This window comes from Geotrypetes seraphini, chromosome 3, assembly GCF_902459505.1.
Source record: "Geotrypetes seraphini chromosome 3, aGeoSer1.1, whole genome shotgun sequence".
Classification (NCBI taxonomy): domain Eukaryota; kingdom Metazoa; phylum Chordata; class Amphibia; order Gymnophiona; family Dermophiidae; genus Geotrypetes; species Geotrypetes seraphini.
In genome coordinates, this window is record NC_047086.1 from 328,923,742 (window position 1) to 328,951,009 (window position 27,268).

The 27,268-nt window shown below is 43.7% G+C and overlaps 1 protein-coding gene across 5 annotated transcripts in view; it reads left to right on the forward strand.

Moving 5' to 3' along the window:
- The window catches only part of CFAP36 (cilia and flagella associated protein 36), a 240,007-nt gene extending 230,526 nt beyond the window's left edge, over window positions 1–9,481 (forward strand). For 2 of the 5 annotated variants that reach the window (XM_033936496.1, XM_033936497.1), the window contains exon 10: window positions 8,670–9,467. In XM_033936496.1, coding sequence (XP_033792387.1) covers window positions 8,670–8,753 — 84 coding nt within the window. In that variant the 3' untranslated portion in view covers window positions 8,754–9,467. Of the gene's footprint in view, window positions 1–7,021; window positions 7,111–8,669 lie in introns of all 5 variants that reach the window. The other 3 variants (XM_033936498.1, XM_033936495.1, XM_033936500.1) reach the window with 3 other exon arrangements.
- Window positions 9,482–27,268: the final 17,787 nt, after the last annotated feature.

The following is a 27,268-nucleotide window of genomic DNA, read 5'->3' on the forward strand; positions in this document are numbered from 1 at the left end:
GACAATGTTACAATAAAAAATAGACTAGATTTACTGCTTGGTGCACTATTCACCACAAGGAGCCTCAGTCTACCTCCTTATCTTTGATTACCTGTTCCATTTTTCTCAATCAGGCCTCAAATCCACATCTATTCGAGTTCGTCTCAGTGCAAATGCTGCTTTTTGTCAGCCTATAGAAGGAAAACTCCTTTCTACCCATCCTGTGGTTTCCAGATTTATGAAAGGACTTTTCAGTGTCAAGCCACCTCTCAAACGGCCTCCAGTGGTTTGGAATCTCAATGTTGTTCTTGTTCAATTGATGAAGCCTCGTTTTGAACCAATGGCTTCGGCTCATCTTAAATATCTCACTTGGAAAGTGATTTTTCTCATTGTTCTCACATCTGCTCTCAGAGTTAGTGAGCTACAAGCTTTAATAGCGGACCCACCTTTCACAGTATGGCAAGGTGGTCCTCCGTATTCATCCTAAATTCTTACCTAAAGTGGTTTCAGAATTTCATCTCAACCAATCCATTGTACTTCCAGTGTTTTTTCCAAAGCCTCATTCTCATCCTGGAGAAACAGCTCTTCATACTCTGGGCTATAATGGCTTTCTACTTGCAATGTTCTAAGCCACACAGATCTGCTCCTCAACTTTTTGTCTCCTTTGATCCAAACAAGTTGGGACATCCAATTTCCAAGTGCACTATCTCCAACTGGATGGCTATGTGCATCTCTTTCTGCTGTGCTCAGGCTGGACTGCATCTACAGATTCGAGTCACAGCCCACAAAGTCAGAGCCATGGCGGCATCAGTAGCTTTCCTTAGATGTACTCATATTAAGGAAATCTGCAAAGCTGCCACTTGGTCCTCGGTTCATACTTTCACCTCTCATTATTGTCTGGATTCTTTTTCCAGACGGGATGGCCATTTCAGCCAGGCAGTTTTACAAAATTTATTCTTCTAAATTGCCAACACTCCCATCATCCCATTCTGGTTAGCTTGGAGATCACCCACATGTGAGAATGTGCTGCCTGCTTGTCCTTGGATAAAGCACAGTTACTTACCGTAACAAGGTGTTATCCAGGGACAGCAGGCAGATATTCTCACAACCCACTCACCTCCCCTGGTTAGCTTCTTAGCTAGTTATCTGAACTGAGGAGACGCTGAGGAGAAGCACGCCCTACCTTGGGTGGGAAGGCACTCGCGCATGTGCGGTGCGGCAGTCGCGAACTTTCTAAAAGTTTTACAAGCAAGTCTTTAGCAACCCCATGTGTTTGTCCCATCGTCTCTTGAAGTCGAGCACATTGCTGGCCTCGACCACTTGGCGTGGAAGACCATTCCATCGATCAATCACCCTTTTAGTGAAGAAGTATTTCCTGGTGTCACCATGAAATCTCCCCCCTTTTAAGTTTCAGCAGATGCCCTCTTGTCGCCGTGGGACCTTTGAGAAAAAAAAATTTCTTCCTCCACTTCAATGCGGCCCCTGATGTATTTGAATGTTTCTATCATGTCCCCCCTTTCTCTGCGCTCTTCGAGAGAATATAAGCGCAGTTTAGCCAGACGTTCCTCATAAGGGAGATCGTTAAGTCCTGATACCATCTTAGTGGCCATTCTCTGGATCGACTCCATTCTCTTCACATCCTTATGATAATGTGGCCTCCAGAACTGGACACAGTACTCCAGGTGAGGTCTCACCATGGATCTGTACAATGGTAGTATGGTCTGGCATCTTTCTCCTCTCCCTCCTATAGCCTGAAAACTCTCTCCTTCCCTCCCTCTTCCCGAGGTCTAACCTCTCTCTCCTCTCCTTTCTGCAGTCTGGCATCTCTCTCTCTCTCCTTCCCATTCCAGTGGTCTTGACATCTCTCTCTCTTCCCTCCTTACATCACCCTTCTCCGGACTCTGGCATCTGTCCCATCTTTGAGTCATCTCTCACACTGGGAGGGAGGAGAGATGATTCCGAACCTTCTTCACCAGATCTGGAAACTAGAGAATGACACAGGGACAAATTTCTCCCCATCCCCGCAGGAACTCAATTTTCCTGCCCCGTCCCCATGAGTGTTGTCGCTTTTTCTGTCCCATTCTTGTAAGCCTTAACTGCAGAAGCCTCAAACACTTATGATTTTAAAGTGTTTGAGGCTTGTGCAGATGAGGACAATTTGCATGAATGGGACAGGAAAGGAACTCGTGGGGACAGAACAAGACAATGAGTCCCTGCAGGATGAGAAAAATTTGTCCCCGTGTCATTCTCTAATGGATACTCACCCTTTCTCCACACATGAAGAGGTACTGAGGGAAGATATGCTCTGCTAAGGAGAAGAAACATCCATTGGAATATCTTGTCTGCTGGCATTCACACTTGGAAAAAGTAAACTTGGGTTTCAGTAGGTTATTTCATTGTAGTTCTCTTTTTTAGTTCAGCAAAATTACTTAGGCACTAATGTAGCCTTGAGAGTTTTAGTCTAGATTACCGTATTTTCACGATTTTACAAACCGTGCATAACCATGCGCATTAGCGTGAGTGCATTTTACAACTTTTTTTTTACATAGTCCCCCTCCCCCCCCCCCCCCCCCGACGTCCGATTCACCCCGCAGGACCGCTCGCACCCCCACAGCCTCCCCACCCCCATCACGGAGAAGCTCCTACCGTTGTCCTGCTGCTTCCTCTGCCAGCGGTCCCGGCCCTTCTATGAGCCCTGCGTCTGCTGCTTCCTCTTCTGGCGGTCCAGGCCCTTCTGTGAGCTCTGCGTGTGCTGCTTCCTCTTCCGGCGGTCCCGGCCCTTCTGTGAGCCCTGCGCCTGCGCTGCTTCCTCTTCCGGCTCACAGAAGGGCCGGGACCTCCGGAAGAGGAAGCAGCAGACGCAGGGCTCACAGAAGGGCCGGGACCGCCGGAAGAGGAAGCAGTAGACGCAGGGCTCACAGAAGGGCCGGGACCGCCGGAAGAGGAAGCAGCAGACGCAGGGCTCATAGAAGGGCCGGGACCGCCGGCAGAGGAAGCAGCAGGACAACGGTAGGAGCTTCTCCGTGATGGGGGTGGGGGGGTGGGGAGGCTGTGGGGGTGCGAGCGGTCCTTCGGGGTGCGAGTGCGAGCGGTCCTTCGGGGTGGGGGTGCGAGCGGTCCTGCGGGAGGGGGGGGTGAATCAGACGTCGGGGGGGCATCAGGCTTTCAGGGTGGGGACAGGACTTCAAGGGGGAGAGGAGAGTTGGGGTGGCCAGAGGAGAGTTGGGCGGGCGAAAGGAGAGTCGGACGGCGACGGGAGAGTCGGGGCGGCATGCGCGGTATACGGGTGTGCGCGGTATATAAAAATTTATTTACATAAATTTGTGTGCGCGGTATATGAGTGAAAATACGGTTATACTTTTAGATTGCATTTAAGGGCATAAGATCAGATTAAGCATAGGAAGAGGCTCGACCTCGCGGGAGTCTGCAGAATGCCCAGGCTGGATTAGAGAAGTTAGCTTCGGTCCCATATTAGTTAGAATTGAATGAACTGCTTATCTAACATGGTCTGGAAAGAAGCCGGCAAGGATGGATCCGCATCTGAAACCGGACCACCTGCTTTGGCTGGAGTTTCCAAAGTGGCAGTGGAAATGTGCTTTGACTTGGAAGTCTTAGCAACCTTGATGACCACCGCTGGAACTTTTTGCTGATCTATCTGACCTGAGGAACCAGGGGAAGATACAGCAGGTGTACTCGAATCAAGAGCTGCCACAAACGAAGGCTTGATGATGCTCGAGGTCGGAGTTGTGGAGGCAGGAGTACCCTCGGTAGAAGGTGGACTCGAGGCTGCTTTTGTAGACGAGGGTGTGACTGAAGAGTCCATCCCAAAAAGCTTCTCCACTAAAATTTGATGACGTTTACGGGCACGAGGTTGAAGAGTAGCACAGTACTCGCAAGACTTTGGTTGATGGCCCGGCCCAAGGCAGTTGAGGCACTGACGGTGTGGGTCCATGAGAGAAATTGCACGCTAGCACTGGCTACACTTCTTGAAGCCTGTTGCTGGCCGGGACAAGAAGGAAAAATAGGCGCCACAAAGTCGAAGCCCTTGGGCTGCGGCCGGGCAGCCTGCCCCTCCAGTCGACCGGAAGAAATGAATTTTTTTTTTTTTTTTTTTAACTAGAAATAAAAGAAACATAAAAAAAACACAGCGATTCGTGAAGAAAACTAACACAAACCGCGGTGAGAGAAGGCACGAAGTAAGAAAGTTAAACGCAGAGAGTCAAAGAGAGATTTCTCGGCTCCGTGGAAAACTGAGGAGACTCGCCCTGCGCTGGGCGGGGTGCGGCTGTCTCAAAACTTCTGAGTTTCTACAAGCAAGTCTGCTTGCGAAGCGTCCGCATCCGGGCTCTGTCGATGATGTCACCCATATGTGAGAATAGCTGCCTGCTTGTCCTGGGATAATATTCTTTATTTGATATGTTTAAATTGTGCTTTTTGGATATTTTATGTTTTTATGGTGGTTGATCTAGTTTGTTATGTTGGATGTCTGTATGTTTTCTTTTTCTCCATGCTTTCTTTCATCTTGAGAAAGAACCTATCAAAACATGTCTCGTGTTGAGGGAGCTGAAGATGTCTATTTCGTGTTGAAAGTTTTACATTTTATCTCACATATTGAATTTGCATGAATAATGAATTTGGATTTTCACTGATGCACTTGCACCTTTTCCTTTTTGTGTGAAGAAGCTGGGACTGAGTAACATTCAGACATTTGAATATATTTTCCAGTTGGTGTAGGACTCTTCTGGTACTTCTCTGCTGATTTTTGTATCATCGGATCATTATTGGACTACTGGGACACCTGCTATCATTTTGAGATTGGTTCCCTTTTTGGATCATGGTGCCTATCTCATGTGTCTAAATGATTATCTGTGTATTTAGATTACTAGAAGTACTGAATGATGTTTTTGCCTTCCTCTGGTTTTAGAGTATATTAATATTAGTATGTTTAATTATTAAATTATCAAACTATGTATTGTATCTATTCCTTTGCTTGATTGAATTCTCTTGCTGTATTTATATTAGATATTCGAAAACTTCATTTTTTTATCTCTATTTTGTTGTTGGTATCACATCATATACCTTATGGTTGGGCAAACTGGATCTTTAGCTGCCATCATCAACTGTTACCTGATTTGCAAATTTCACTCATTTGCCATTTGTATTTAATTTTCTTTTACAGCTCAGTGGCAATGACTAAAAACAACCTAAGTTTATTTTTAAAATAAAAATCACGATTGGTATCTGAAATAAAGAATGACACAGGGACAAATTTGTCCCCATCCCCGCATAAACTCCATTTCTGTAAGCTCTGCCTTAGCTGTACAAGCCTTGAATACTTATGATTTTAAAGTGTTTGAGTCTTGTGCTGATGAGGACAAAGCTTGCAGAAATGGGGCAGGGACAGGAAAAGGACTCTCTGGGACAGGAAAATAAGTGCCTGCGGGAATGGAGAAAAAATTGTCCCCGTGTCATTCTCTAATCAGAAACTTAAACTGCGGCATTTTTGACAGCCATTTCCCTTTGCATAGAAACATAGAGTATGACGGCAGAAAAGGGCCGACAGCCCAACAAGTCTGCCCACTCAAGAACCCTCTCTCCCTCGAGAATCCATCTTTTAAGCATTCTTCTGGAGCGACCCCACCTGTCTGTCCCATCGTCCCTTGAAGTTAAGCATGTTACTGGCCTCAACTACCTGACGTGGAAGACCATTCCATCGATCCATTACCCTTTTGGTGAAGAAGTAGTTCCTGGTGTCCCCATGAAATCTTCCCCCCCCCCCCTGAGTTTTAGCGGATGCCCTCTTGTCGCTGTAGGACCCGTAAGAAAAAAGATTTCTTCCTTCACCTCAATGCAGCCCGTGATGTATTTAAATGTTTCTATCATGTCCCCCCTTTTTCTGCGCTATTTGAGAGAATATAATCGCAGCCTGCTCAGACGTTCTTCATATGGGAGATCTTTAAGTCCTGAGACCATCCTATTGGCCATTTGCTGAATGACTCCATCAAATGTGCTTTCCGCATTTGATCACTTTTAATCAACGGAAATATGTGCACAGCTTAGGCAACAATATCATGAATTTAATAGTTACTTAGCACTCTTCATTGACCCAATTTTATGCATTGGGTCAATGAAGAGAGCTAAGTAATGATTAAATTCATATCATTGCCTAAGCTGAGCACATACAGTATTTCTGTTGATTAAAAGTGATCAAATGTTGAAAGCACATCTGATGACCTAATAAAAGAGCTTATGCTAATGTTATAGATGGTTTATATTGCTCTACTCCTTTCTATATTTGTAGTTTGTTGGAATTGATGAGTGAGCAAGGTACTAATAAGAGCTGAATATTGAACATTGGTTGTGTACCATTAATGGCATCTATAAGATGGTCTCAGACATTCCTGATAAGTTGGATTTGTTATTTGGCCTCTACAGGTACAGGTTCATCAGATGACTTATTAAGTTTTGGCATATGAAATCTTATGTCTGGCCAAAGCTTTCATCTGTTGCCAAAATTGTCTTGGTAATTGTGTTCTCTGGTTGTATAGTTGAGGATTGGTGGACTTCATTATGAAACACTGAGACAATAGATGATTTACTGTCAATTCAGTTTCTGAATACATGAATAATTTTATTATTTGTGTTTCGATATCAGTATTAAATATTATTAGTCTTAACTGTAGTCCTAAATTGTATACAGTACCTATTAGGCCCATAAAATTGCATAAAATCATTCTTTCAGCTTTGAGTGGGGAGTTGCAGGAAGAAAATTAGGACTGAAGGGATGGGTATAGAGGATGCGGGTCGGTGAGAGGATGGAGCTGCAAAAAGTCTGCTTGATTGTGGGAATGGTGTGGGGACAGAAAAAAATCTTTGGTTGCGGGGATAGAATGGAGATAAATCTTTATCCCTGTGTCACTCTCTAGTAATGACTGCAAGCAGCTGTACTCCAGTGATTCAGTTTAGGTACAGTCAGTGTTATAACAGCAGTTTTCATGTAGCATTTGCACTTCACATGAAAATTTGTTCCCTTTCCTTTTAGATAGTTCAAGATAAAAGAGGTACTGTCAGACAGATCCAAAGGGGTTTGTGAAGAATGAGGCTTTCATCTCCTCTCCGCCACTCATAATGGTAGCAGGACTCTGACACTTAAATTGTATTTAAATGTTTTTGTTTAATTTATGTTGGGATGAATGACCTAGTGTTGTGCTAGGATGAGCAACCTTTGTTCTATCTAAGGTCCAGATTCACTAAAGATAGTGACTCAATCGCTGTTGTCTGATTCTCTGGCTGATTTTTAAACAGTGATTGATTCACTATCTTTTTTGCATGCAAATGATTTGCACGAAGGTGCAAATTATTTGCATGCAAACTCCCTGACTCAATCGCTCAGTGAGCGATTGAGTCGGGGCAGAGCCCTGACAGTAGTGACAGGACATGCAAAATAACTGGCCAATAAAAAAAGTTCTCCCTCTCCCTCTCGACAAAGTGCTCCCTCCCTCCCTTCCCCCCTCCCCGAACCCCAAAAATAGCAGGAGGGATGCCCACTCCCTCCTGCCGTCAGTGCTCCCCCCACCGTGATCAAAAATATGGCAGGAGGGATGTCCTCGACCTTTAAAAGTTGGGATCAGGAAGGGTACTCAGTCCCTCCTGCTCTGTAGGCCTCCAGTGATGCGCCGGTGCATCATGTGATGCATGGGGAGGGGCCTAAGGCCCTAATTAGCTCAGGCGCTTTGGGCTCCTCCCTTGGGAGGGGCCTGCGGTGCCTAAGCCAATCAGAGACTTCCTTAGTGAATAGCCTAAGGACGTCCCTGATTGGCCATGATGCATTGGGGCGTGGCCTAAGGCCCAGTTGCGTCACTTGAGGCCTATGGAGCAGGAGGGACTGAGCATCCCTCCTCCCAACTTTTAAAGGTATGGGGAGGGGGATGGGGCATCCAGTGGCAGTAGAGAGTGGGCATTCCTCCTGCCATTTGTTTTGGGGAGGAGGGGAAGGAAGAAGTCAGCCGATGTCAGCAGGGAGTGAGCATCCCTACTGCCATTTTTTGGGGTTTTGGGAGGGGGAAGGGAGGGAGCGCTTTGTCAGGAGGGTGGGGAGGATTTTTTTTTTTTTCTTGGTCAGATATTTTGCATGTGCAATATATGCAAAATATCTGGCCCATTAAAAAATAAAACAAAAACAAAAAAACCAGGCAGACCTGTTGGTAAACAGCAGTCTAGCCAAGCAATTGTTACGGAATCAATCGCTTGGCTATTTTGCATGGGGTTTTACTCATTTACATGGGTGGATCAGATAGGAGAATCATCGGACAGCAGTTTAGTGAATCGGGTTGGAGAACACTAACGATCGCAAAACTAGTAAAGCTGTTATTCCGACCATCATTACAGGATTGGTAAGTTTAGTGAATCTAGCCCTAAGTATTTTAGTTCCTTTCCTTATTTGTTTTTGGATAAAGTGATCTAGCAAGTTTTAAATAAATAAGTAAATAAAAGATGGAGTTTTAACAGTTTAAATGTGGATGGCAGGGAGTAAAAAAATGTTTTTTGTACAGTGGGGGAGGTATTTCAAATATAGTAATCGTCACAAAATAAGAAAAATATTTTGAACAACCCATCTCTTCAGTTTTAGTTAATTGAATAAGATACGACAATAGAATATATGTGTAATTCTGACAATTTTATTTTTACAGGGCATGACAGAAGAGGAAATTAAAAACTTACAAAGACGACGACAATTAGCAGAAAAGCTTAAAAAGGAAGTGATTAATAAGTGATGTCTTGCAGAAATTCACAGCAGAAAACATTATGGACAAAATATTTTATATAAAATTATTTAATCAGAAACTGAGACCATTTTATTTTCACATTGGGTGTAATTTCTGCATCTTAAGACATAAAAATCTCAGTTTAAGAGGAAAGGTTATTTAAATTAATGTTGGCTTTTACAAAGCTGTGGTAGAGGATTTTATCACAGGCTGGCGAAGTGAATACTTCGATGCTCATAGAATTCTTATGAGTGTCAGAGCATTTACCTCGCTGGCCCACAGTAGAAACCTCTACTGCGGCTTTGTAAAAGGAGCCCTAATTTTGTAAAAAATCTGTAGATATTGAATATTGTCATGTTTCCAAATTGTGTTTGTTTCCAAATTGTTCAACAGCATATTTATATACTTACACAGAATTGCAATTTTTTTTAAAGCCATGAACCTACAATATATCATTTTATAGAATTTTAAAATACACCTCTCCTATTCCTGTCATTTCTTTAAACAATTCAAAAGCAACACGAAGATCTAGTCTTCATTGAAATCCTGTAATTTTTTTAAATAAAAGAATTATTTAATGCATTCCTTTATACAGCAAATTCCCTCTTTCTCATATAAGCTATGACTTCAAAAGGATTTGAATCATAACTGTTGTATTTGTGCACTAAAACAATAATAAAATACAACAATATGTATTCTATCTACTTTTGTTAACTCTTTGGCATCTGTTTCTGAATTCTTGCTATTGTGCAGTCTAGAAAATCAGGTTGTTACAAAAAAACAAAATAGTTAAAAGTAGATGTTCATAGAACCCACGGAATGGTATTGTCTTGCTGAAAATGTAATTGATCAGATCTGGGAAGATTTTTTAGCAAACCCACATCACTTTGTTACTATATAATACTGCCCCCTTCATCACATTTCCCCCATGAAGTTAATAGATAGCCATTCTTTCAACTTAGTGTGCGAAAAAGCTCTTAACCAAAGCCTGAATGTGTCATTTCTTTTGAAATTTATGGTTGGCTTCTGAAGGAATCTCTAATATCATGACTGGATTTTAGTCTTCCACAAAGAACTTAAAAATTGTCCACCACATCAACTGACTAGCTCATATTTCACCTATTAAGACAAAAAAATTTCTAAAGTAACAGCATATTAAAAAAAATACATAAAGTTCATTGAACATTTGAATTTGACTCTCATAAGTAGATTTTCTTCCTATACAAATAATAGAATTGATTAGGCACAGATCTGCCAGTCTCCTACATGCCAGGACCTGACCACACTGGTACCAGCCCAGGCTTTCCCCAATATCTGTCCTCAACGAGCAATTCTGGGTCCTTTTGCAGGAACAGTTGGAGCATACCCTGGCTCAGCCAAGGTTTCAAAGGTGTCAGTGTTAGCTCTGGTGCTGCCCTAGTCCATTCTTAGGGGATCTTCTTGCCAATCATCTCAACAACAAAGTTCCTCAGTATTGCTTCAGATGGATCACATTGCAGACTACCCTCAAATATCTTCCTCTTGCACTGGGGGTAGGGTTTTCTGTATTCATATCCTCCTAAATACTCTCTCATAGGGAAACCTGCTAATAGTCAGGAAGGACCAGGAAATTATGATCCCAACTGTGTCTTGCTGACTGAGGCAGATATAGGTCCCTCTGCTTTTGAAGTTTTCTTCCAAAGGCCTTTGGAAACTAGAGAGCTTTCCAATCCTCATTACACACAACACAAGAGATTTCTTCTGCATCTCAAACTCCCTAAAGCTGCATGAGATTGTCTCCCATATTCTGCTTTCTTCTAAGGATTTCACTAAGAGGTCATACAATTTTAAGTGAAAGAAGGTTGCCATCTGTTGTGAGGAAAAAGTCCTAGGGCCTTTCTCCTGCTCTACACAAAAACTGTTTGAATACTTTCTTCACCTTTCTGAGTCTGGTCTCAAAATTATGCAAGGGTAAGCATATCTCTGTACATCTTTAGTTCTTGTACAATCCCACTTATTCCGGAACCAGTGGTGGTTATTTCCCCTCTACCTACCAGGACTTTGTAGGAAGCCTCAGAATGTCAAAGACTTAAACCCCTCCCCATCATACCTCATCACTGCCAGCATCCCAGTTCCTCACTCTTCCTTCCTACAAGCCAGGCTGTAGGAGTCTATCTTGCCTGCTCATGGTTTTTTTCGCATAGTTTTCAGTGTTTTGCATTCGCGGTTTTCACCCACGTGCTGTGGAAGTCCCCTGTGGGCACATCCTTGACTGTGGGAGATTGCAGACCTTTCGGAAAAGTCTGATTCTAGAAGGTTCTCTGTTTCTCAGTAAGCCCCCTAGACAGCCTGCCCAACAGGCCAGGGCTCAGGGCCTGTTCCCTTGGGAGCTTGCTCACCCCAGGTTCGTCCGCTAGGCTGAGCAGTTCCATAGAGGTATGACCAGGGTCGGAGCCAGACTGCATTCTTCCGCCAGACGTCTGCATGATGTATCCAAGGGTGGCAGAGGTCTCCAGGCCCGATGGTCAGGACGTTGGAGTAATCAGAAGACTTGAAATCCAGATTTCCAGTTCACTGACGCACAGGATCTCCCCGTGAGATGTTTTCAGCTCTGCCTGCAGTTTCATTCAGCACATGTCACAGTAAGTACAGGCTGACAGCCTAAATCATTGATTTTGGATGGTCTTAAAAAGGAGGTTTGGGGTAGTTTCCCTGCATTCCCTACCCCTCCCCACCTCTAAAATCCCAAAATTGCCATTTTCCGATGGTTCCTGAATTTTTCCTGGGCTCTTTCTTCAACATCGTCATCTGCAAAGGCCATCTTGGATTTTTCCCGATTTGAATTAAATATATTTTTCATACTTCCAAGCTTTGTTTTTGCAATAAAACTTAATAGATGGCCTCCCCAAGTCAGGATAAGATGGATTCATGCTTCATTTGCAGTGGATGCCTGTCGGATGCGCAGTCATGTTCAATGTGCGCTGAGGCCCGCAAGGGTTATAAGACATGTCCGGATTTGGTGCCTTTGACCTCCAGAGAGGGTCTTCTAGCACCTTCTGCCCCAATTCCCACGAAAATGACATCGAGGGACCCTGGGGAGCGCACTGGCGATGTTTCGACTAAATGCAAGCATGTCTGGCAAGAAACCTCGCAAATCCTTCAAATAGTCCAAACCAGATGCACAGAGGTTGGCTCACACCAGAATTCATGAATATGCTTTATCAGGCATACTTAAAAAGTCTCTGTTTTCCCTTCCGCCAGCTCCGGCACCAATCACAGGGACCCCTGCCATGCAGGACCAAGGTCTTTTATCTTCTTTCAGGGGTGCGGGCAGCTAAGCCGGCTGAGCCCACTGTTGCACCAGGCGCTCTTTCTATGCTTTGCTTTGGCCAGCAGGCACTGCGGCGGTCACAGATGTGGCAAACTTGGTGGATCTCCAGGATCCAGATCAGTGCAGAGCCCCAGATTTTGGGGACAATCCCACTGTATGACGATTTTTCAAGCACACGTACCTTGTTGATTTATCTCAGAATCTCTTCAGAAATTTAAACTGCAGTCTGAGCAGCCTGTCACTGCAGAATATTCCCTCATGAGTGACCAGAGGCAACAATCCGCCTCTTTTCCTGATCATCCTGACTTTGTTCAGATTCTTACGGCCATCTGGGAGACTCCTGAGGATCCCCTGAAATGTGCTTGTGCCATGGCATGGCTTTATCCCATGGTGGATGCCTTAACAAGCACTTTGCTTGCCCAAAGGTGGATTCCTCGGTTGCGCAGGTCCCCAAGCTCACTTTTCTCCCCAGTGATGGGGGAGTGGTCCTGAAGGATGTTCAGGACAGATGTGTTGATTTTGTCCTTAAGGGTCTTATTCTGCTGCTGCAGGTGTCAAGTTGGCATCGGCCTCTTTTGTGGCTCGGGCATGCCATTCCAAGTTGCGCCATGATCCTGATACTGGTGCTTTGCGACTTGGATTTTTTCATCTCTGGTGTGGATTTTATGGCTGATGCCTTGTACATCTTTAAAGTTTTCACAAAGCATGCCGCCTATTCCATTTCAGCTCGCAGGATGCTTTGGATCCGGTAGTGGTCTGGTGATTCCTCTTCTAAGGCGACCTTGAGTCAGTTGCTATTTAAAGGCCTGCTGTTGTCTGGATGACCTTATGGCCAATGTATAGGATTGCAGGCTTAAGTCGCTGCCTGTGAATAGATCCCATCCTACCAGGGGTTTGGGGCATTCTAATTTTCATCTCTGCAGGCGCTCTTGTCTATATGTGGGTCAGTCCTCAGGACAGCAGTTCTTTTCATCTGCCAGACCACGCTTCAACGGGTCCCGACGCTAGCAATCCATAGGAAGTCGGCTGGTGGCTCCAGCAAAGAAACAATTCTGGCACCAATGTGGTGTCTCTCCCCCTGTGAATAGGGGGGCGGTTGTCCGCCTTTCTGGCAGATTGGCAGGCAATTACCTCCAACCACTGGGTGCTGGAGGTTCCCAGAGATGGCTACAAGCTAGAGTTTCTCTGTCCTCTGACCAAGTATTTTCTGGATTCTCCTGCGGGCCACCCCGAGAAGGTGCTTCAGGTGCAAGCCACAGTCCACAAGCTTCTGGATATTGTGGCCATAGAACCCGTTCCAGAGAGCGAGACTCAGGCTCTGGGAGATACTCATACTTAATCGTTTCAAAGAAAGGCTCCGACATTTGGAGATCTATTCTGGACCTCAACATAGAAACATAGAATATGACAGCAGCAAAGGGCTGTAGCCCATCAAGTCTGCCCACGCTAATGACCCACCCCCAGACTTCACCCGGCTAGAGATCCCACATACATATCCCATTTCTTTTTAAAATCGAGCATGCTGCTGGCGTTAATCACCTGCAATGGAAGTTCATTCCAATGATCGACTACCCTTTCGGTGAAGAAATACTTCCTGGCGTCGCCATGAAATTGCCCGCCTTTGATTTTCAGCGGATGACCTCTTGTGGTTGAAGGTCCTTTAAGAAAGAAGATATCGTCTTCCACCTCGATGCGGCCCGTGATATATTTAAAAGTCTCAATCATGTCTCCCCTCTCTCTACGTTCCTCGAGCGAGTATAGCTGCAGTTTATTTAGTCTTTCCTCATATGGGAGGTTCTTGAGTCCCGAGACCATCCTGGTGGTCATTCGCTGAACCGACTCGATTCTCCGCACATCTTTTTGATAATGTGGTCTCCAGAATTGAACACAATATTCAAGATGAGGTCTCACCATGGATCTGTACAGGGGCATTATGACTTCGGGCCTCCAACTGACAAAACCTCTACGGATGCATCCCACCATTTGCCTAGCCTTGGATGCAGCTTTCTCCACCTGCTTGGCAGTTTTCATGTCTTCACTAATGATTACTCCCAAATCACGCTCTGCCCTAGTCCTAGCTAAGGTCTCACCATTTAGAGTGTAAGTTCTGCACGGGTTCCTGCTGCCAAGGTGCATGACCTTATATTTTTTGGCATTGAAGCCTAGCTGCCAAGTCGAGGACCAATGTTCCAATAAGAGCAGGTCCTGTTCCATACTGTCGGGCAAGGTGTTGTTATCTACTATGTTGCATAGTTTGGCGGCGTCGGCGAAAAGTGTTATTTTACCTTGAAGCCCTTGAGTCAGGTCTCTTATGTATATGTTGAAAAGGATCGGTCCCAAGACTGATCCCTGTGGCACTCCACTGGTCACCTCCGATGTATTGGAGGGGGTACCGTTAACCACTATCCTCTGGATTCTACCGCTTAACCAGTCATTGACCCATGTCGTCAATGTCACTCCTAATCCCATTGAAGCCATCTTGCTCAACAATCTGCGGTGCGGGACGCTATCAAAAGCTTTGCTGAAGTCCAAGTACACGACGTCCAGAGACTTCCCCATATCCAGTTTCCTTGTAACCCAGTCAAAGAAGCTGATCAGATTGGATTGACAGGACCTTCCCTTTGTGAATCCATGCTGGTGGGGATCCTGTAGATTCTCCTCGGTCAGGATCGTATCTAATTCATGTTTAATAAGTCTTTCCATGAGTTTGCTCACTATTGAGGTGAGACTCACCGGTCTGTAATTCGCAGCCTCCGTTCTGCAACCTTTTTTTGTGCAAAGGAATGACGTTAGCTGTTTTCCAGTCCATGGGGACTTTTCTGGTACTTAGGGAAAGACTGAACAGCACGGATAGCGGTTCCGCCAGGACATCACACAACTCCCTAAGAATCCTGGGGTGTATATTGTCCGGTCCCATGGCTTTGTTCACCTTGAGTTTCGATACGGTACTGAAAGTGCCCCGCTTCTGCATGGAGATAGTGCGCTAAGTGATAGCATCAGTGGCACCGGGAGTGTTTCTAGCCTCTCTAGATTTGACTGAGGCATATCTCCACATTTCCATTTTCCTGAACACCAAAGTATCTGAGGTCCCTTTGGATTGGTGATGGTACTCACCAAAGTGATGGTAGTGGCCCATCTTCGCATCCTGGGTGTCCTGGTTCACCTGTATCTGGACTACTGGTTGATCTTGCTCCCTCACTGTCCGAGGGGTGTCAGGCTGTTCAGCAGGTGGTGCAGTTGCAGCACCTGGGTGTCACCTTGAGCCAATGCAAGATCTGGAATACATTTGAGTTTAGTTTCACATGGGACAGAACAAAGTGTTCCTGTCTGTCTCCCGTCAGAAGCTTTGACAAGCTGTCAGGGACCTTCTGGCCACTCCAGTTCCGATGGCATGGCAGTACCTTCAGGTTCTGGGGACCATGGTGGCAATGATCGATGTGGTCCCTTGGACCAGAGCCTATCTACGTCCGCTGCAGGATGCTCTGCTTTCGGGCTAGAATCCCCAGCGGGACTTGTTACATGCACCCCTGCCCTGGACGACTGTGGCATGGAACAATCTTACATGGTCATTGTGACCCTTCTTGCTTTCCAGGGGCCTTCCCCTCCAGATCTCGGATTGGATGATTCTGTCTATGGGTGCGAGTTTAAAAGGCTGGGGAGTGGTGTGTATGACTGTCCCTGTTCAGGGCCAGTGGGTGCCCTCAGAGCACAAGTGGTCGATCAGTCGCCTGGAGCTTTGGGTGATTCGGCTGGCTCTTCTCCGCTTCGAGAGTAGTCTCTCTCATTAAGACGTATGTGTCTTCTTGGACAATGCCACGACAGTAGCTTATATCAACTGTCAAGGGGGGGGGGGGGGAGAGACACAAAGAGCCCTCTCTGAGCATGGAGGCTCAGCTTCTTTTCTGGTGGGCAGAAAGACATCTTGTGTTGCTGTCAGCAGCCCACATGGCAGGAGTGGACAATGTTCAAGCTCATCAGATGTTCTCGGTTGTCAGATGCTGGACCCTGGAGTGTGGTCCCTGTCCCAAAGAGTGTGCGAGTGCATAGTAGATCAGTGGTGACGCCCCACGTTCGACTTCATGGTGACTGCAGCCAACAAGAAAGCCAATTGATTCTTCAGTCATCGTCACGAGGCCGGCAGTGAAGGCCTGGATGCTCTGGTTCAGCCCTAGCCACTGGAAGGTCTCCTCTATGTCTTTCCTCTGTGGCCAATAGGCTTACTGAACTGAGGAGCTGTGCACCTACATCGGGCAGGAAGCCACTCGCGCATGTGTGGTGCGGTCAGTTGTGAACTTTCTAAAGTTCTTAAAGTGCCGATGCACTTTTGCAGCTGTCATTACCAGGGCTCTGTGGATGATGTCACCCCATATGTGAGAATATCTGCCTGCTGTCCCTGGATAACACCCGTTACGGTAAGTAACTTTGCATTCTGCGGGGAACTCTATGGCTTCTGCTTCCGTTGTGCCTTCCCTGTCCGAACTGGGTTCTTCGTTCTCTGGCTCGTTTGTCATATGAGCCTTTGGATCAGGTGTCTCCGATTGATCTCACGATCAAGACAGTCTTTCTGATGGCTATTACCTCAGCCCGAAGGGTCTCGGAATTCTAGGCTCTTTCCTGCAGGGTTTCCTTTCTGTGTATTACGGATTCCGCTGTGATGCTGCGGACTGTTCCTGCTTGTCTTCTGAAAGTGGTTTCTGTTTTCCAAGTGAATCAGGAAGATCAGCTTCCTGCATTTGCTTCCTCTGGTTTGAGGGAGCAGGATCAGGTGTTATGGTCCTTGGACATGCACAGACTTTTATTGCGGCATCTGGAGGTCACAAACGAGTTTCGCCTCTCTGACCACCTGTTTGTTCTGGTGGGTCTTGCCCACAAAGGTAGGCCAGCTTCTAAGGCTACTATTTCAAGGTGGATTCACATGGCCATTTCTGCGGCTTATGTGGCAGCCGAAAAGAAGCTCCCCCTCATAGTGCAGGCTCATTCAAGCTCCATCCTGCCAAATCTGAACATCCAATAAAAGTGTGTCACAAAAGAATGTACAAATGACCAGATTTTTGCCCTGCAGATGTCTTGCAGGGGAATCAGGCCAATGCTCTGCCCACAAGGCTGCATGGTCGCTAGTCCAATGGGACTTCAGTACCTCAGGGACAGGACGGCCCCTGAGGACATAGACTGAGACAATTACCTCATTGAACCCACAGGCTATTGTGGTCTTCAATTTGCTTTTCCTCACTTTCATCCCCTGAAGAAAATAACTGATCTGAACAATGAAACTCATCTATTCTAATGTACTTTCACAAAATTCTCTGGACATCCAGCATGTGAATCTGCCTTTGCTCCTTATCTTCATTGGTGTCTTTCAGCACAGGAAGATAAATCAACCTTGAAATGGAAAGATGCTGTTTTCAAATGGTTCAATACATGAGAAACGGTTTAAGATCTCAGGTGAATATTTAGTGAAAACTGGAGTTCCCTAGGGATCGGCACTTTCAGCGCTTCTATTTAATATCTATATGGCTGCTTTAGGTCAATTCAGTGTATTGAAAACTGCCGTGGCCCACCAGTATGCCTCCTGAGATTTCAGGTGTGCTGCGGTACACTGGGGAAGAGGAGAGATGCTGGCATCAGCTGTCTACAGGACATGCCTCTCGCAAAGAGAGGCACGTCCTGTAAGTAATTTCCCGATGCTGGCACCTCTTCTCTCTACCAGCCATTCTCTCCAACTCTTCTCTCCTCGGCGCAAGGCCCATTTGAAGGGCCTTTGCGCATGCGTGTGACATCATCACGCCAACACCAGCACATTTCTAGGTGTCTCAAGCTAGGGACACTAGGTTTAGTGTGCCCCGACTCGAAAAAGTTTGCGATCAATTGTTTCAATCCCTGGGAGTTGAATATCGAATATATGCAGATGACATTTTCTTTTTGTGGATGGGGAGAAGATTTGGAAAAGTTATTGAGCAATTATATGAGTAAAATTGTTGAATGAATGGGAGAGCAGGGTTTGAGACTGAATGTGGACAAGACAGAGGTAATGCTTGTGGGGAAACCTGATCGTAAGTGGCCTAAAGAACTGAAAGTGATTATGTACTTCCAGTGAGTGAGTCTATGACTATTTTAGGCATAAGGCTGGATTCCAGCCTTACAATGAACCAACAAGTTGCTAAGACAGTACAAGCATGTTTGGCACAGATACATTTATTGCATAAAGTGAAATCTATGCTGGTGCCCTTTGATTTTCATACTGTTGTTCAAGCGATGGTTTTGTCGAGGCTTGATTATTGCAATGCCTTGTACCTTGGAATAACTAAGATGAGGTGCAAGGCACTGCAAGTTGTACAAGACGCAGCAGCCAGATTGATAATGGGAACAAATATGTTAATATTTGACCCTATCTCCAACAACTACATTGGCTGACAGTCATTTTCAGAGTTCAGTATAAAGCAGTGATGATTTGTCATCAATTCTTGTACGGCATTATACCTGAATTATTTAAGAGCAACATGACTACCGAATAGATCACTGTGCTCTGAAAATTTAGCCCTATTAAAGGCAAATGTAAATCAAAAATATTTTGAGACCAGTTAAGAACATAAGAACATAAGCAGTGCCTCCGCCGGGTCAGACCATAGGTCCATCCTGCCCGGCAGTTCGCTCCCGCGGCGGCCCAAACAGGTCACGACCTGTCTGAATCACCAGAAGGGGCTTCAGACTTTCTGTTGTACAGGGGTTAAATTGTAGAACTCACTTGTGAGTCAATTATGGAAATGTGGAAAAATGGTGAAAAAAGGCAAATTTAGGAAACTAATTAAAACACAACTGTTTCTAGATGCCTTCTTTTAGATAGTGACTCTTTATGACTGCTGACTTGAGAACTTTTTCATAATTGTTTGTATAAACCTCTTTTGGCTATTGTCTTCCTATTGCTGATTTTCCTGAGGATTATTTATGTTTGCCTGTTTTTATTTTGTTTTGTAAACTTATGTATGTAACACTATGTAAACTGTTTAGGTTTTAAACGGTATAGAAATTTTTAAAATAAACTGATTAATATGAAAGGCAAACACCACCTTGAGAAGGAAGAACAGGTCTCAAAACCACTTTTCGCCAGAAAACACCAGGAAGAAGGGTTTCCAAAGTCCTTCTTGCTAGATAACTACCAAAAATACCATCTTCTACATTATGCCTTTCAAAGAACTGGATCTCAATAGCTCAAATAGAGATCAAACCAAGGCTAACATGGGAGTCAAGTCCCACAGTGAAACTACTGGACATCATGGCTGACCATTTAACATCATGTGCAGGTAAGAAAACAAGGTCTTGCCTTTAACCAGACTTTTATAATAAGCCAAAGCTGCCAGCTGAACCTTGAGCAAGGCTAAAGCTAAACCTTTGTCCAAACTGCCTGTAGAAAATCTAACACCTCTACTACTGAAGCCATTAAGGCTGAAACATCCCGTTCATAACACCAGGCCTTTAAGGTAATCATTCTAACCTTGTAAATTTAAGCCACTATGGCATATTTTATTCTAAATGTGTACTATAATGTTCTGCCACTTTTCTCTTATGTGTTGCAGACACCAGAGGTGTTTCTCCTATACAGTCCCATGTGAGCCCGTGAAACTGTGGAATCTTGACACCACCCATAGTGACACCTGGAAGTGACGTAGGCTCTTTATCTTTGTAAATTCAAACTATTACTGCACATGTACCCTGAGGAGGAAGAGAATGTGCTCTTAGTGTGCTCTTTCATGTGCAACTTCTGCAACTAGAATTTAGCAGTTATGTTTTGGCATTCATTTTATATATCATTTCAATAGATGGTCCCTCTCAAATTCCAATTATAAGGGAAAACAGGTCTTCTCATTCATTAATTACAAGGAATTTCCAAGTAAGAGTCTCAACACAAATAGCCACTGACCAAGATATGTTCAATTTTCAAAGCAGACAATTAGGAGTTTTAAATTCTCATTCAATTAAAGGGAAACAATATCTGATTATGTCTCACTGAGACCTGGACACAATATTCTGGCATAGCCTATCTTTACCAATCTCTCTCCCTTAGGGTTTTCTTATGACTTCTCTGCACATAAATCATAGAAGTGGAGGCTTGGCTGTTCTAGAACTAGGCATCCAGGTTCAGACAACCTTTCATTGATAGGTGGTATATAAACAATAATCTTGGAAAATTCACTTAGATTGTGTGGTGCACACTTAGGAGTGTATGGTGCAGTGGTTAGAGCAAACACCAAAAAGTCCAACAGGACAGAGAACCCACAGATATAAAACAGTACAAAAGGAAGTGGGAACGAACAATGAACACTCCACTGAAGATCACTGATGTAAAACCAACTTGTTTATTTCAGAAAAGGACATAAACAGAAGCTGTGGACCCGACACAGCACTGTGTTTCGGCATCTATGGAACACCTGCATCAGGGGTCACTGTGGTGTATATGTTCACAGATGACAGGTCTGGGATAACACAAAGCTCGGTCCAACCAAAATCACTGAAAAGCCATGGGACTCACAAACACACCTCTCATTCAAAAATTTGTAGAGGAAAAAAAAGAAGACCTCAATATCATAGCTCTTCAGCTTTAAATAAATCTATAAGAGCACATCATCATCAGGTTGATGTTAAAAAAACAACCCTCCACTATAATCATTATCTTCATCCTTTTATCTCAATTGTTAACTTGTGTGAATAATATAACATTGATGTGAGTCCATATTAAATTGCTTCTATTTTCTAAGATACAACATTTTTTATATATGTTCATGTGGGTCAAAACATTTCAAAATACAAAATTCAACTACAATTCAACAGTGAAAGCTTTACTTATCTTCATTATTTCATAGTCTTCTTACATAACTTCCGTTGTCAACATGAATTCTCTTTTCATTTTACTTCCCCACAGAACCTCTTGTTTCACTTATATCAAACTATACCAGGGATCACAAGAAAACTTACATTTCACATTCTATATGGCTCTTAATTCCACTTCTCTCAACTCTTTCAAAATGGCCACAGCTGTTGGGACAAATGCTAACATTGAAAAGCACCTACTGATGACATCTTTCTGTTATGTTCCCTTTGATTAGTCAAAAATAGGTTGCCATTCCATGGCAGTATTCAAGCCCTGAGGATACATAGTTTCTAAGCGATAAATCCACTGTTGCTTTTTCTGCCATAATACTTTTTTTGAAATCCCCCAGGCATAATAAATCTGGTAATTTATCAATAATGATACATTTAAGTGTCAAAAATTGATGGCCTTTCTTGACACAATGAGCCACTAAAAGAGCCAACATTTTCTTAGTGTTTAAACAGCTTCTATGCTTCATCTGGTAACAAATTTTCTTGATGTCTGACCAACATACAGTAATTCCTTTTTCTTTTTAATTTGAATGAAGTGGTTTTATGCATGAGACGATACTCTTTACCCATCCAAGCTTCCTAAAAGAATGAAATGAATCCATTATTCCACAAACAGAGCAGTGTCCACAAGGTTTATGATGTCCAAACAGGTTCCATGAAACCTTCTTTGGCAGTATGACACAAAATATTCAAATTTGTATTTCTTGAGAAGGCCACCATAAATCTTTTGGATTCTAAACAGTGTTTTAACAATGAAAAATTCAGATTTACCAACTTTTAAAATGACACTGATGCTAAACTCTATCTGTTGTGTATTTTGATAAGACATCTTTGGGCTCTCAAATGAATTATAAATTAGAATGGAAGGTTAGGTTCTTAACTCGGTAATCTTTCTGTTAGAAGACATAGGATTATGTACTGAAGCTGTTGTCCTTTAGTCGCAAAGGATGTCACTTAAATCTCTCAACTTCTCCCCTTCAGTATTGGAGAATAGTTCCCTCCAGTTAGTACTAAAGCAATCAAACTCCAGTAAAACAGAAGAAAAGAGAAGGAGGGACACTGGGAACGTCCCCGGAGGCAAACTACATTTCTGTTCTGCTCTGTAAATAATCATGACAAAAGAACAATAATTAACGATAAACAATAACCTGAACTCAGTGTGAGTTCCACATAGCAGTTTGGTTCCTGCATACTCCTATCTTATAAAGGCCTCAAGGGCTAAAAATAGCTTCATTTATTTACCCTTCCAATGACAGGAAAAGAAATCCTGTGATGGACACCAGCAATATCTGAGACAGTAAACAGGCAAATCAGAAGTCTGTAGGAGGTGGGCCATACAGAATCCTGTGTCTTCTAACAGAAGATTACCAAGGTAAGAACCTAATCTTCCATTCTGTTGCAAAGACATAGGATTCTGTACTGAAGGTGATGTACCAATGCAGCGACAGACGTCTAGGGAGGGACTGATGAGCCTGTCCACAACACTAAGGACCAAAATGTTGCATCCTCTTGGGCTGCCACATCCACTCTGTAGAACCTTGTAAAGATATGAACAGTAGACCAAGTAGCTTCTCTACAGATTTCATCAGGTGGAACTACCTGGGACTCCACCAAGGAAGCAGCAACACTTCTAGTCAAATGTGCTGTGATAAAGATAAGTGGCTGTTTCCCATAGGCAATATATGAAAAAGAAATTGTCATTCAAATCCATTTGGCAATCGAAGCCTTGGAGACTGGCCTGCCTCATCTTGATTGCCGGATCAGACCAAAAAGGTGGTTGACAGGTTGTGGTAAGTGCAGCTAGCGTATCTGGTTTTAAGAAATTTGGACAATTTCCTGAAGGAAAAGTCCATAGTGACTTTCCCATGTTATTGAGACAGACATGGAGGAAGCCACTGCTTGCCCTGGATCGGTAGCATGGAATGTTGCTACTCTTTGGGTTTTTGTCAGGTACTAGTAGGGACAGGCTACTGGGCTAGATGGACCATTGGTCTGACTCAGTAAGGCTATTCTTATATTATCATTGGTCCTTTCCAGGTAGTGAAGTAGAATTCTTCGCACATCCAGCTTCTGCAAAACCCTTTCCTGTTTAGCCAAACCCGTAGGTTGAAAAGCAGGCAAACAAATTTCTTAATTGACGTGAAAAGCTGAGACCACCTTCAGTAGAAAGGAAGGTACCATTCGCAGAGAAACACCAAACTCCATAAAACTGATGAACAGTTCCCTGCAGAAGAGAGCCTGTAATTCTGAGATTCTCCTTGCTATGGGCATCAGAAAGACCATCTTGACTGTGAGGTCCAAAAGGAATGTGTCTTGCAGAGACTCAAATAGGGCCTAAGATAGGCCCTTCAGAATGACATTCAGATTCCATGAAGGGAAAGGTCGACAATGGAAGACACAATCTGAGCACCCCTCTCAAGAACCATGTGATGTCTGGTTGAGACTCTAGTGACTGCTTGCCTCCTCGAACCCAAAATCAGAGGCCTTCCACCTGTACTTTGAGAGATGCAACTGCTAGGCCTTTTACTAGTTTTATTGATTGAGCCACCGTGCAACCCTGAGGGCTGTTGGTGTCTATAGTTGCAAAATCTCTATCTGGACCCTTGTAAAGGTCTCTGGAAGGAACTGGAGAACTGGTGGGACCTCTGAGAGGAACAAAAATTGCCTCTGCCGCCCCCAGTGGAACATCAAACTCTGCTGTCTGGTAAAGATTTGAGATGGTGATCCACCACACTTGCCATAAGGTCGTCCAAACCTTTGCCAAAAAAGCATCTGACCCTTAAAGAGTAAAATGTTTAAAGAAGCCTTGGAGGCTGAATCGCCCTCCTACTGCCATTAGCATCCAGCAGGCAGAAATGGCACAAGCTGATACCTTGCTCATGACTCTGATGATGTCAAAGAGAATTGGCCACATAATCCACTCCTTCCTTAATCAAATGGGGACAGACATTCTCCAGCTCCGAAGGACAATGCCATAACCTGGTATAACAAGCTCACATTACGAAGGAGGCAGCTGCTGCTGTTTTGCTACCCAAAGCTAGTATTTTAAACCATCTTTTAAGGACCATGTCCACCTTATGATCCTGTGTGTCCTACAGCATCATGCCTCCTTCGCTAGGAAGGGAGGTATGCCTAATCATTTTAGCTACCGCGGAATCCATTGGCTGCAAAAACAGCTATTGGAAGTCCGGAGCCTTAGGATAAAGCCTAGACATAGCTTTTGCAACCTTTAGGGAGCCTTCTGGGGACTCCTGTTGGTCAGTGACTAGTGAGGTGATGTCCAGATGTGCCAGAAAAAGTGTTAGTACCGCTCATAATGGAACACTGGGAGGTGGAGGGCTGTTGAGGGTCCAACTTTAACTCACAGGAGTGTCCAAAATGATGTGAGAAACAGTGGTGGACTTAAAAAGACGGCACACTGAGGGATCACCCTGATCAACAGCAGTCACAACCTCCTGACCTCCGGTCCCAGACAGGGAACCCAACTCATCCAAGGATGCAGCAGATCCCTAAGATAATAAAGGCATGGAAAGGGACTTCCAGTCCTCTCAGTCCTGCACTGAATGGTCATTGATGCTTGGAGATAGTTTGTTTTGAAGCAGGAAAGCCTCACTGCATCGAGCCCCTCCCCCTCCCCCCGGAGCTGGCACCTGCATGCAGAGCAGCACTCCTAGGCCCTTTCAAATAGGCTTTCTACAAGAGACTGACAAAGTCTGAAAACCCCTGGACAGGTGGCCCCAAGGTCCCCTGCAAGACCCCTGACTGGGGTACTTGGGCCTCCACGCTTGCGTTTTGCACCCTCATTGCATGTAGCCTCTGAATAGGATCTCTTCCCCATATGGCTTTTTTGGGGTTCTCTCACCCTGAAGGACTAAGGAGGCTAAGCCTGAAACTCCAGCCCCTTCCTCCTGCAACCTGAGCAGGGGGCAAAGACTATAGGTACTTGCCCAACAAGGATACCCCAAATTGAAAGATTGTACAATTATATGCATTTTCAATTGAAAATATTTATTAAAACAGCTAATTACAAATGCAGCCTTTCCAATAGAGTTCCAATAAAGATACAATTGTACAAGGAGAAGTACGACAGAAAGTTTCAAATCATCTGACTTTCTGTTCAAAGTTCTCAAAGCCTTTTTCAGCATGTCCCTTCTTATATACTATTAAATAGCTATGTGACATTTCTCATGCTCCACACCCCCTTGGTCAAAAGCATTTCCATTCTATTACATAGGGAATTCTTCTTGCAGTTTGTTCTATAAAATACAATAAGAAGTTTCTTATTTAACGCATTAAAACCTTAAATGTTATAACACTATAAAATATAAAAAGTCACAATATAGTATACCCTGAAATGTAACCCTGCATTTTTTCTAGTTGTGTCTTAGTACAGCATACAGAACATATGCTACCTTCTGCAAGTCATGTCTATGTAAGAAAGATAAAAGAGGCCCGCTGCCAAACTATTCTTACAATACATCCTTCTAACAGTAAAATAAATATTTTTTATAACACTGTTTAAATGTTGCACACAATATTTTCCAATTCATATATACATGCATTCTTTCTGGGCCCAGACACTTCACACAACACAATCTTAGCAAATAAGGCTTGTTAACTCTGAAATCTAAATATAAACCTAAAGCATTATACAATAAAACCTTGGTTTGCGAGCATAATTCATTCCAGAAGCATGCTTGTAATTGCACTCGTATATCATAGTGAATTTCCCCATAGGAAATAATGGAAACTCAGACGATTTGTTCCACAACCCAAAAACTTTAATACAAAATACTATATACGTACTTGTACTGCAAGACCTCGCTCATTTAGAACAGTCACTACACTCCTGCAGCATCAGAAAAGAACCATCGGCTCAGTTGTGATGATGTGATGCGTATATACTGTGTGTACTTGTAATTCAAGACTTTGCTTGTTTAGAAGTCACTACACTCTTGCAGTGTCAGAGAGAGAAGAACCATCGGCTCAGTTGTGATGTGTGTATACTGTGTGTACTTGTATTGCAAGGCATTGCTTGTATATCAAATTAAAATTTAATAAAATGTTTTGCTTGTCTTGCAAAACACTTGCAAACCAAGTTACTTGCAATCCAAGGTTTTCCTGTAATAATAACTTTAATAATAATAATAACTTTATTTTTCTATACCGCCAGTCAGGCGACTTCTAGGCGGTTCACATTGTAAGAAGGCTGGACAGTCAGCGAATGATAAGGAGCCTAAAATAGAAAAGTTACATAAACAAGGTACATACTAATTTAAGTTCCATGGGTAAATAATACATGAAAATTGGAGCTTCCTGGGAGATTGAATAGCGTTTACGGGGGGTTTGTTTTAGTTTAAGGGAGGTCTGTTTTAGTCAATGAATTTGTCGAATAGGGCGGTTTTTATTGCTTTTTGGAATGCATTGTAAGTCAGTTTGGGGGAACCAACAGAAAGCAAAGACAGAAAAACTGGGTTCAGCTAATATATACTTAGGGCTAAGGACAAGAAGTAAGGAATGGAGTAAAAAGTATTTTGATTATAAGGTAAACTTCTGAATATCTGCCTCTGCAAATTTTAGTTTTTAATTCAACTCTTATTACCTGAATTCTTATTAAAGATGCATTAAGAACTCACTTATTTTATATTGTTTCTTTCTCTACCCTCTTTGTTCATAGTTATCCTATTCATCTACTTGCTACATACATATATTTGCATATACTCACAAACTGCTTCCTACACTCCCCAGGCTGTGAAAGACCTGCCATACCTTGCCATTTATGCCATAGTGACACCATCATCAGCCCCATGGAACACGGTCGTTCATCTGCTGCTAAAGCTGCACAAAAACAGCATGAAACAGGGACAGATTGGTATGGGGAATCCATTGCAGATGATCCGTGGGCAAAACAAGGGGTTCTGAGGCAGAGCAATGCTTCTGAAAAAAGCAATAAAAATCCAAGATGTCCGCCCCAGTAAAACCGCACCAAAAACGGCCCATGGCAGCTTTCCTGAAAAACAAAAAAACGTTGAAAAAGGTGATTTGGAAGTGGGGGAACCTAATTCTAACCCCAGAAACCCTCATCTGCCTTTTTCAGACCCCAGCCTAATTTTCTCCATAGGGAATAATGGGAGTACTCGTGGCTTTTGGTACGTGTCTGACATGAATGTCCAGCACTCTTGATTGTAAACCGCCTAGAAGTCGCAAGATTGTGGCGGTATAGAAGAATAAAGTTATTATTATTATTATCTTGCAGAAGCCTGCCTGAAAGGATTACTGTCTCAAAAACTGCTGGGATGGAATCCACTGGAAATCTGGCTGTCAGTCAGACAGACACTGA